Source organism: Heterocephalus glaber, unplaced genomic scaffold, assembly GCF_053883595.1.
Source record: "Heterocephalus glaber isolate CG9 unplaced genomic scaffold, H.glaber_assembly_v1.0 deba00000621, whole genome shotgun sequence".
NCBI lineage: Eukaryota > Metazoa > Chordata > Mammalia > Rodentia > Bathyergidae > Heterocephalus > Heterocephalus glaber.
The window spans coordinates 16,266,754-16,279,302 of NW_028258153.1; the positions used below are offsets into that span (position 1 = coordinate 16,266,754).

The following is a 12,549-nucleotide window of genomic DNA, read 5'->3' on the forward strand; positions in this document are numbered from 1 at the left end:
GGAAAAGCTCAACAATGCCGGGAAAGTTCACTGTTTGTTCTAGCCAGCACACCTGATAACAGCTTCCTGACTTCCTTTCTTAGGACATTTATCAAAAAGGGCTCACATCATAAATATGTGGTTCTGGCAACTTGGAATCTTCTCTCTCAAGGGTTGGAGAGCCATTTCTTCACGTTGTAATCCTCACAAGAAACCTAGCTTTGACAACTAAGCTACAGGCATAGCTGGTCTGAGAGAGAAAACTGCAACTCTCTCTGTTGTGAAAGATAGATAGTAGCTATGCCCACAACTATAATGAAAACTCAGTAGAGCGGGACAATCTTGGAAAGCCCTGCCAAACCTCTCCATTCCCCTTTAACCGCTCCTCTGCTTATGTAATCATGCTTGAACTGCTGGCTATTTCACTGAGCAGCCATGGTTGCTGTTTCCCCTCCCCATAGATACACAAAGATATAAAAATGTAAGTACATTGCTGTTAGAGGCAACAGAAATCCCTTGTGAGCCAACAGCTCTTTAAGGTGATTTGCTCCTTCTCTGTTTCTGGGTGGTCTATATTGTCACGCTTCATAACTGCATCCACATGGACTAGCTGTATACTTTTTCACTTCTCTGACTCTACTGAGCCCCTAATTGCCTTCCAGCCCTTTCTCACTTTAAAACATCCTCTTGCTCAAATTAGAATGAGCTCAATTCTTTCCCCTACTCTCAGTAGTTACTGAAGAAAATTCATGTCTACTTCAACTAGTGGCTGGGTCTTTGACAACAGCTGAAGCTGAGCAATGTCATGGAAGAAATTCAACTTGAGGGCCAGGGATTTAGCTCAATGGTTCCGCTGCCTGCCTCGCAAGCCCAAGGTCCTGAGTTCGATCCTCGGTACCAAAAAAAAAAAAAAAAGAAAGAAATTCAACTTGAAATTTAATGCCCATACTATAATTACCATAGGCAAACTACAGAAAAAGAAATGAAAGAAGGCTGGTAAAACAGAAATGCATGCACTGTAAATGTGCTTTTAGTCAGGTGGGGCTTTTGTTCTCAATCCTTCTACTGAAGATTAAATTCTACCACTATTGCACATTTCCAGAAGGAAGCTTTTTTTTTTTTTAAGGTCTAAGAGAAACAGTAGAATGCTGGGAAGCTGACTAAAACAACAAATTCCCACCTGTTTATTTTGGCAAAAAATAAACACCCATACTACTCACCCTTGCTGCAAAATAAGATGAAAACAATGCAGAAGTAACTCAGAAAATGAACAAGTTGCTATTTAATTTAACTTCTTTCTGTGAAGACTGGCATAGCATCCCACAATGCCAAAAGCCTAAATGTGATCAGAAGTATCTAGTGATCTATCACAATAATAAGTATCAAGTTGCACCAAGTTGAAAATCTGAGACAAGGTGGCAACTCATCCAACAGATGTTAAACATTACAAAGTGAAATGTGTTATCCAATGTGGTCACTTCTCTTTGGCCACCTCCTAAATGAATTAAGACTGTTACATCACCAGCTTGTACCTTAAAAAATAAAATATTCTAATGGATTTGTCCCAGGGAAACTTATATTTGAGTTTTTAATAGAATTTGAAATGGAATATAAATTTCAGTATTAACTAGAATATGAAATTCACTGGCCATGTAAGCATCAATTTGTATTTCAACAACTTGTTTTTTAATACGAGACTATGCAACTGAGTTGACATTTAACAATGATAAAGCCTTAGCTTATTTACATTAATGCTCACTTTCTCAAAATAATTTATGATTAAAATAATTAAAATATCTCCCTTTCCACCACCCAGTCTTATAAATCCTTGAAGTCCTCTAAAGAAATTCAGAACACATTATCCTGGCCATTTATAAGATGCTATGATTTCAGCTTTGGTTCCCCAAAGTCCTTGTGTTGCAACTTCATCTCCAATAGAACAGCATTAGGAGGTGAGGTCTATGGAGGTATTTAGGTCTTAAGAGCACTACTCTCATGAATTAGGAAAATGCTTGAAGTTGTGAGTTTGGTCTCTTGATTTGCTCTCAGCCATGGAATGACCCAGCAAGAATGCCTTTGCCAGATGTGGGCCCCATGACCATGGACTTTCCAGATTTTAAAACCATAAGAAATAAACATCCATTCATTCATTATATATTACCCAATCTCAAGTATTGTGTTACAGCAACACAAAATGCACTAACATACAAGCTTTTTTGAAGCTAGACCTGTCCACTGTTGGAGGGCTCCTTCATACCCACCTCTCCATTGCAGTAGCAGTAGACAATAGACACGAAGAAACCCTGCAGAACAGAAAAGAATATGAGCCCACTGACAATTCATGAAATTCATAACATTAAAGTATCTTGTGCCAAATTACTAAGTTTAAAAACTGGTTTTAAATGATTCCTTCAGAAAATTATACAAATTATTTTCTCTCCTAATATTTCCAAATCCTTAAGTTTATACTAAATTTGTTTGAGATCTTTCTTTGGTGTCAGCTGCTCCAAATAAGTGAATAAAATGCTCTAAGATAAGGAAATGACTTCTATTATTCTGATTTCATTTATATTGTCACTCATAGATCACATAATACCCATGCCCTCCTTGGTGAAATATATTTATACTCTGTGAATGCTAGAAACTGCAAACATAAAATATTCCAAGGTAAAAACACAAAAAAATATTTTCATTCACTAAAAAATCTCTGTTGAACACATACAGTGTGCTAGGAGCTGCTCAGCATGACAGGGGTAAACAATGCAACCAAAACAGCTCTGTAAGAGAAGACATGGGTCAAATACAAACAGTCACATGAGAAAGACAAGATAATAAGGGTTAAGCTGACAGAATAAATGCTGTCAGAATGATAGAGTGGATATATTAGATGAGGAACTCAACAAGGCTTCTCTGAGGGGGTGACATTTAGGCTGGTTTGAGTGGCAAGAATAAGAAACCAGTTGTGTTGTGTAGTGATTAGGGGGAAAGCATTGCAAGCAAAGGGTTCAGAAAGTGTGAGCTGCTTGAGGAACAGAAAGTGTGGAAGTAATCGTGGGTTTGGGTGGCTGGAACATACAGGGATCCATGGAGTAAGGTGTGACAAGGTCCACATCACACAGAGCTGCAGGTGTCAGGCAATGGCATTTGAACTCTATTCTGAGTGCATCAGGAAAACTTTGTTTATTTCTGGCAAGTAAGTGATAGAATAAAATGAATATTTTTAAGATATTTCAGACCATCGTGCATGGACTACATTTAAGGAGACAAGGAGTGGTAGGGCAGAGGTTCATCCATGTGAGAGATGACAGTCATCATAGTTCAAAGAAGATGAAATGTGTCCAATAAGGTCTTCTCTTTTTTGTCTCCTTTTCCCTTTTTTCTGCCTCCTTTTCCCTTTTTTCTGCATCTTCCCTTCATCTTTTACTTTTATTTCTTTTCCATACACAAAAGCAGAGGTCCCTGCTCTTCAGGAGTTACAGACTTTATAATAATCTGCTGCTTATTTCAGAGCCAGGGTTACTGATGTGAGAAACAGCACCAGAGCTGCCTCTGCTGGGGTCAGACTTAAGCTGACCCCTGCAGGAGGGAACACCACGAGCACCAAAGAACAGTGCCCTGTCGTGGCCCCTGGAAGTTGGGCCCATCAAAGCCAGAAACAGAGCAGAGAAAAATTTGCCAGCGAAAACAAAAAGCCCACAAGGGCTCAGTGATTAGGCAGGACAGTTTACCTGAAAGGAGTTGAAGAAGAGCTCACAGTGCATGCGGATCTCCCACCAGAGCCCTGTGAATGAGTGTGGCTGGCAGATGAATACAATGTAGTGCACACCGAAGACCAGAACCAGAACCAGTGTAGACTTGGAGAGTTTCCTGAAAGAGAAGAGCAAGACTTTTATTAATTAATCTAGAGTGCTTTTCAATAGAGGCAGCTTGAGAGAAATACTTAAGCAGTGCTAACAAGACTTGACTGTACTCTATCTCTTTGGACCCTACCACTTTTGCTAGTTATTGTTTTTGTTTGTTTGGTTGGTTGGTTGCTCTTTGTTCTTCCTCCTCTTTCTATAACTCTTATACTAAATCATGTAGTTGATTCTGCTTTTTTTTTTTAAAGACAGACAGAATAAAATGGAAAGCAGAGAGAAAGCTGCTGCTTCCTGCCTACCATGCTATGGACTGTTTCTTCTCTGTAATATCCCTCTGCCATGCCCACCTTGTCTAAGTTGCCCAGGGTAGGCTCAAACTCATGATTATCCTGCCTCCACTTTCCCAGAGTGCTGGGATTACAGGCATGTGCCAGCACATACATTAAATCTTTATGTATCCCTTAAATCTCTCATCTCATTTGCAGTCTTCTTGATTACAGGATACTATTTTTATAAAGTTGTTAAATAGCATTTTTTTCTATCAGAAGACTTTTTTAGATCTTATGCTTGAAACTGAAATAAGCATTTCCTCTACTAATATTAGCTGCCCTCACTTTCAGAGGCAGCATTTAGTTTGTTTTGTACAGCTAAAATTCATCTACTTTTAGAAATAATTTACATATTCGTGTGAGCTACCTGTGGTCAAGTTCTCCTGCTTTCTCATAATATTCTCTGTCAAATTCTATAGGAAACTCTCTATAGTTCTATTTTGTCTAATTTTGTTTTTCAAGACAATGAGTTGGCTGACACTATTTCCCTTAGCTGATTTTTCACACACATTTTCTTGTGCATTTGGAGAAATCCTGGGTTTTCCAATAGGATCATGTGATAGTTAATTTTACACGTTAACTTGCATGAATGGAGGAATACGTAGAAAATTAGTAAAGCATTATTTCTGTCTGTCTATGAAAGTGAATCCTGAGGTGATTGGTGTGGAAAATCTTGACTGAATGTGAATGGGCAACATCCCATCAGCTGGGGGACCAGACAGAACAAAAAGGCAGATGAAAGATGAACTTGTTCTCTCTTCTTCTGCCCTTGGACATCAGAACTCCAGGTTCTTGAGCCACTGGACTCTGGGACTTATACTAGAAGCTCCTTGGGTTTTCAGGCCTTCATTTTGGACTTAGGGTTACACAATTTTCTTCCTGGTTCTAAGGCTTTTGGACTTGAAATGAGCTAGGTGTCCTAGGTACTCCAATTTGCTGAAAACTTATTGTAGGACTTCTCAGCCTCTATGATTGCATGAGCCAATTCTCATGTATCTACCTATGTCTTCTATTTATCTATATGTCTACCTATCTACAGCTATATCTATCTGTCCTATAGGTTCTGTTTCTCTGAGAAACCCTGACTAATATGGATGGGGTTACTCTAAATGATCTCTAACGATCTCCACCTCTTATTACCCATGTTCCTGTTAATCTTTTCTTCCTGGTTTTGGGCAGGACCAGGGACTTGCTTCTGACAGATTGTGACAAAGACAACAGGATGCCACTTCTGTGATTATGTTTCATAAGACTGTAACCTGCATCTTCCTAGAAGACTTTCTCCTTTGCTTCTTCAGGGAAACAAGCTGCCATGCTATGAGCTGCTCTCCAGAGAGGCCCATGTGGTGAGAATAAGTGGCTTCTGCACCAAAGCCAGCAAGCAACTGAATCCCACCAACAGCTGTTTTATTTTGTGTTGTTTGCACTTTTATCTCAAAATAATTGTTTCACGTGGCTTCTTTCTTACTCCTCAAATTTTTCTTTCCACCTATGAATTATTTCCTCTCTAGTAATCTCAAACAATCTAACCTCTTCTCACTAGTCTTTCCTTCAGCTGTTTTAGTTATTATTTATTTTGCTTATTGGAAACAAGCTGTGTAGATGAGTTGAGATCACACTAGACAAAGATTAAAGAGAACTGGATTCAGATTCTGCACCTGATTTTAACTACCTGTGTGATTGAATTTTCTCTTTGAAATGATGAAATAGGGCCCAGATGTCCATAAGAGTTCTGATATTTTACAGCTTTACTAGGAATCATCACTCACACACATACGCTTTCTTATCACAACATTTATATTCCAACTTCTTCAGAAGATGAAGAATCCCACAAAATTCATATCACAATGCCTAAATTAGATGGCTACAATTACACATTTGCTCTACTTCATTCTCCTTTTCCTGTCTTATTCTCAACAGTCTCTGGACCATCTGTTCCTCCCAGATCAGTGCCATTCATCTATCCCTCATTCATAGTTTCTCCTGTAGCCTCTGCCACTTTTCCTCTGCTGCTCCTCACCCTCACACCTCATAACTTGCATTACTTACAGCAATTCAGTTTGAAAAATTCCATATTAAGTCCATTTTGTTCAAGACAGCATCCCTGAGAAGCAATGTGTTTTTCTGACCTAACTGATTTTTCCCACTGTCAGAGCTCCTTGAAGATGTTTGTCCTCTTCCTAAATCTTGACCAGTAAGCATTGTCTTTGCATGATTATAAAACTGCACACAACACTTTGAATGCCTTCAAGACATTTCATTTCAATCTAATCCAAGGAGCCAGCATTAACTACACTTGTAAAACCTTAAAAATCTTGTCTAACCTCACTTTGAAAAGACAATTACATTTCCTTCTTTAAGATGAAGGCTAAATCCCCCTAGAGACTGCTCTCAAAATTGAGCTAACTATTGATTATAAGAGCATCAACAGATCCAATCATATATTGCTTATATATGATCAACCAGAGCAACATGGTCATACATGTAAAAGTTCAGATATGCTTTGATTTCATGCAGATGAAGGAAAAGTTGTATTTGGCAATTAAATCTATTTCTACTGGATATCCTGTTAGCTTAGTCATCTGAGTTGTCTCTCTCTTTGTCTATTACTTGCCTCCTTTACAAAGCCATAGAGATAAAAATTAATATGTAGAAAACAGATATAAATTGCATTCATTTTCTGTTGCTGCATAACAAATCAGCTAGGGCTGCATTCTTAGCTGGCCTGAGGGTTCTCTTGTAAACTCACTCAGATTTCTTGAAGCCTTCCATTCTTTGTAGTTGTAGGACTGTTGTTGGCTGTTGGTCAGGGCTCACTCTATTACTATAGGCTGTCACCAGGTCTTAACCATAGGCTTTCACAGTGCATCAGATCGTGTCTTAAAGCAAGCAGGAGAATCTCTCCTCAGGGTGCCAGTATGGAGTCTAATATCATCAAAGGAGAGGCAGACCCACCTCCTTTTCTATGTACTATAACCCAATCAAGGGAAAGGCAACTATTTCATTAGAAGTCCTGCCCACATTCAAAGTGAAAGGTGACAGAGAAGAGATTATATAAGGCATGTACATCAGGGGCTAGGAAACTTGGGGACCACCTTAGAAGTTAGTCTATGACACCAATGAAAATAATTTTTGTCCAGAGAAATGCAGATTAATCCAGTAGAATACCACTGATTGTAGCCCCATAAATACTGACACATTTTGCTCATTTGCATTCATTTGTAAATTTTTTTCAGCATTCATTATCTAACCCTACATTTTTTAATCAGTTGTAATATTTTACCTCTTTGTCATTAACAAGTTCAGTAAGATATTGGAGGTGTGTTGTTTGTATGAGCTATGATTACATTTTTCTTTTTAGAATGTGTTCTGCAATGGCAAAGAATAACTTGAAGGGATGTCCCAAGCAAATGCACACATAGACTGTTGCATTTCCATTCATGTCAGAATGGGCATCCAGAAATTCTGAGCATCGATCTCTTTCAATGTCCATCTGGTCACCAGTGCACATTGTGCAGCTTTACAGCTTGCCTCTGAAAAGGCACAGCTGTCTATTGAGATGATTCGGAGATGTAACAATGACAGTGGTCTTCTGGCTTGATGGAAATATGGCGATGGTTCTTCTGTGTCCAGGGTTAAAGTCATGAGAGAAATCCAAAGAAGTCAAATGATTTGGAGACTCATTGGACTGTCCAGAAAATAGCTGCCCCATTCTTGTAGTCTCTGTCCCTAGGTGATCTTTCCACAGGTGAATAGTTCAGGAAATTCTCTAATTTCTTTAGATTTAGCTAATAAAATAAAATCCTATTTCTCTTAAGCCTATCTTGATCCCTACTTAATCTTTATCTCTTTTCTATGCACATAGCAGTTTGTACCTGCATGTTTACTGATACTCTTCCTACTTTAGCAGAGAGATTAAATCATTCTCTCCTTCTCTCCCTTGTACTAGATTGTGGGTAGAAGGAAGGCACTCAGCAAATACAGCAGTTGCCTATTTAGCACATGGCCCTGTTGCGGCTTCTTCTGATTGCCTCATTTTACTCTGACAATCACCATGTGAGAAGACTATTATTACCCCATTTCCAGTGAAGAGAGAGGTCCAGAGAAGGAAAGTGCTCACCCAAAATTACATAGTAAGTGTGAGGCAGCCTTAAAATTTGTCCTCTTAAATGTCACACTGCGTAGCAAGCATTGGTTGGATTTATTCTAAAAATAACAAACTTGAAATGTGAATTTGTTTAACATGGAATGGAAAATCAAATTAGCCAAAACATTCAAAGATTCTTTGTCATTCAATCTTGCATTTTTCATATATCTTATGTTTTCTGCTACTGTCAACTCATCTTAACTTTGTAAAGGAATTGGACTGTAATATAAAAAGGGGAGAAATATATTAACTTTGTTGTTAAATCTGATAGTTAACATCAATTTTGTTTTTAAATAACTGGATTTAAACTGGATGTGGGGGCACCTGCCTATAATCCCAGTATTATGGGAAATTGATTCAGGAAGATCCCAAGTTCCAACCCATCATGGGCAACTCAGTGACTTAGCAAGACTTATCTCAAAATAAAAAAGGGCTGAGGATGTAGCTCAGTGCAAAGGTCCTGGGCTCAATCCTTAGTACCCCCCAAGAAAACGTATATAATATATATAATGTTTTATCTTTATAGATGTATATATGTCTATATGTATATATACATATCCATATATGTGTATGTATACATCATTCAGAACTAGAGAAATAAGTAGTGTTCAAGCACCATTGCATTCTTTCACTTTATGAAGAAGAACAAAAGGCTAGTTACATCTTCTGTTGCTCTATCATCCTTTGGCCTCTGTCTTCCCCAATGGGATATAACATGAGACAAGCTATATTAGTATAGCATAGGTCTTTTGCTGTAAACTCTTAGGAGTGATTCATATTATAATATTACCACTACAGCACACTGAAAATAACTGGAGCTAGCAGCTTCTAGTTTGTCCACATTGTGCATGCTATGGAGACTCCAGGCCATACCTGCACTCTCCACTGCTTAACAGCAAATGGTGTCCACATGATGAAGGAGGATGAGTCACCAAAAGACTTCAAGAACATCTTTCAATAAAGATCAAAATTCTGACAAGGATTGAGACCTTCTCTCTATGTCTGAAACAGCATTTCATAACTATCTGCCACAGAGCATTACTGATTTAATGGTTATAAAGACTAATCTACCTCCACCTGATACTGCTTGTACATGTTCAGGTAGATAGTGGCCACTATCAATCAGAATCTCCAAGGTGTGTTCACTGGGACAAATGTACATACTCTCAAGGTAGTTTTGATCGATGATTATTAACACTCAATTTTACCATTTTCATGAAAGGATAAATAACAGAATTCCCTAAATCAGTGTGTTTAAAAGTTATTAAAAATTTATATTTGGTAGATGCTAATTTGATAGCAGAGTTGGACACAGTAGAGTAAATAAGCTTTCTTGTTTATTTTCAGTTATGACATATTTTTAAATGCAAATAAAATTGTCTAATATCATTGATAGATTTTCCATGTTTCATATTTTAAAATACCAATTTGCTGAGAGTAAATAAGAAATACCCTTAGAATTTAAGAAACATTTTAGATTATTTAATATATTGAACATATGCAAACATATATATCAAAGAAATCATATAATTAAACCAAACCCAAGTAAATAAATTGATAAATTTAGCCTCCTAAAGACATTTTAGATAATTTATATTTGTTTTTTACTCTAAATACTTCTAATACACTAATAATACTCTGCTAATACTCTTTTACTCTAAATATTCTAAACCCCAAATATTTCCTCTCCTGGAGCTCATTCTGGAGTTACCTGTATTGCTTTCTCATGTCATGCCCAACTGCATTGGTCTCCCAAATCTTGGTGGCCAGAACTCTAACGGTATTCAGAAAAAGAACAAAATTCAACTGAAAGAGAAGATGATATTACAAATTATTAAATTAATCTTCAAAATTTTTATAGAAATTTACACTATTCAAAATTAAAGATTGCCCACTCCACAAATGTGGATGAGGGAATCTTAGCTAAGACACTGAAAGGTTACTGATTCTTGACTTGCCTTCATAAAAACACAAATGAAGGTTAAAAAAATTTCAGCACTGAAAACCAGAAATATCTGAGAATAATCTGACAGGATCCAATTTCCAAACCAGAGTTCAGATGAAACCTGGGGCAGAACTGGCAGGGCAAGAAATAATAGTTATTATACAAATGCAATTATATAAATGCCCTATTTAAATTTAATTAATGTCTACCTTCTGTCTGTATCTTTAGGGAGAGGAAAAGTAAAGTTGCCTAGGGATCTCACCTATGATGTAGAAAAGGTATTTGACAATGTATATTAAGATTTAAAACTGAACAAAAAAGATGTTGTATAAGAAAACACCTGCTGCAGTGTAGGGGAATCAATTGAATTTGACATGATAAGGATGTGGGCACATGAGGGACAACCAAGTTCTATGTTTTAAAAATGGAGTCAGGTGTGCTAGTGGGGTAGCACACTTTTCTGTTCAAGGACCTCAAAGATAAGTGAAGAAATCCACCATGAAGAAGAAAGTAGAGGTCTCTGGAGATCACAAGGAGATGAGAGCCTAGGTTCCTTCATTCAGGGAGAAGGCTCCTGTCTAGAAAAGCTCTAATACTTGGGAATAATAGGAATGTAGCTTGCCAAGAGTAGTCATGGTGTGAGTCCCAGAGCAGGACCCAGGTGAGAGAAGACATCAGGTTCTGCATTCCCAAAGATAACCTCTCCTGTAAAGACCTCAACATGTCTGGAGTTTGGAGAATTTGGGTTATAGGGTAATTTTATGTGCCTGAGTTATCAATTCAGCTGATTGGTTGTATCAACTACAAATCCCCTGCTACCCTATTTACTACCTCCTACCGTTGACTGCCCTATAGGGACCTCTCAACAATTTCACAGCTTGTGAGCTGGTAGAAGAAAGATATTTCTAAGCTAATCATAGCTGCCATTTTTTGAAACACTGTCTAAGTCCCATATGAGTATGGGACAGACATTTTTCTTATGTCCATTTATTACATATAAAAATTCCAGTTCAAAGAGATTAACTGATTTGGTCTAGGCTAACCACCTATCAGCTGAAATCTAAGCCACGTCATTGTGAGTTGCTATTGTGAATTCTTCATTATAATCTCATACCTTCCTTTCAGATAGATAAAAAGATGTAAAACATGAGAGTTGAGGATTTCAATTTCCACCCACTACAGCATGCTGCTCACAGACACAACCTTTTTCAATAAGAATGTGAGATCCTATTCATCTATCACATGGGTTGACTTTCTCAATGGCCAAATTTGGTTCATGTCCAGTGTATCTGGGATGTAGAGTGGCAAGCACGGATGCATAACTCCCATGTAAAGCATTAAATGGGGTGAACTGAAGCCGGAAGAGGTGTGGGAGCAATGTGGGCTGGGCCTTGCCATTCATCATTCCCTATTTCTTAAAAAGGAAGAATTACAAATGGCTTCAGATGAGCCAGCCTTAAGTTCTACCCCACTAAAATACCCAGAAACAAGGATGCTGCTCTCAGGTCAGAAGATCACAAATGAATACTAAAAGTTCCCAGAAATTTGACTGGAAGAGATACACACAACTAATCTATCTATTTAATAACTGAGAAGACAAACTTAAGGACAACTAAATGGATTTCAGAAAGAATTCAGAAAAACTAAGATTGAATAGACTTAGAAGACTGATGAAATACATGCATGCACATACTCATACTGAAATACATAACAATAGTTGGATAAAATTCCATATGATTATTCTGAATAATTTAAGAAAATATAGAATATAGGGTAGTTAGAAACTAAGTTACTGAGTACTTAATGTTATAAATGCTTTGAATGAATTGGTTCTTTAGTCTTCACAACAGCAGTACAAGGCAGTTGTATTACTGTCTTCATTTTACAAATGACGAATTTGAGGCACAAGTTACACAAATTATCGTTGGCAACACAGCTAGCAAGTGGCAGAATCCCAGTGCGTCATCCTATGCAGCCTGTACTCACAGGGTGCATTCTTAACCACTCCACAATCCTGTCCATCAAACAGAGCTGCCTTGATATCTGACTGAGGTACAGAACAAAATATTTTTGAGAGCAGGATAGATTAACAACAGATTACAAAGAACCTAAAATATAATCAAGTTTTAAAATCGTCATTAGAATAAATTAAACAAAGAGCTGGAAATTTCAGCCAGGAAGCTCCAGCTCCTGGGCCATCTGCCCTGAGACTACCCTGGAGTTTGCCTTGCCTGCTGCCTCCTTGGCCCACTCCTCCACTCACATGACCTCACTGGGTCAGCTCATTCT

General features: G+C 37.8%; 1 protein-coding gene across 1 annotated transcript in view; it reads right to left on the bottom strand.

Moving 5' to 3' along the window:
• Pth2r (parathyroid hormone 2 receptor) overlaps nt 1–12,549 on the bottom strand; it is a 120,178-nt gene that overhangs the window by 1,674 nt on the left and 105,955 nt on the right. Inside the window, exons 10-12 of the mRNA XM_004851337.4 lie at nt 10,027–10,121; nt 3,708–3,846; nt 2,241–2,282 (exon numbers count right to left, since the gene is read on the bottom strand). Coding sequence (XP_004851394.2) covers nt 2,241–2,282; nt 3,708–3,846; nt 10,027–10,121 — 276 coding nt within the window. The remainder of the gene's footprint in view (nt 1–2,240; nt 2,283–3,707; nt 3,847–10,026; nt 10,122–12,549) is intronic.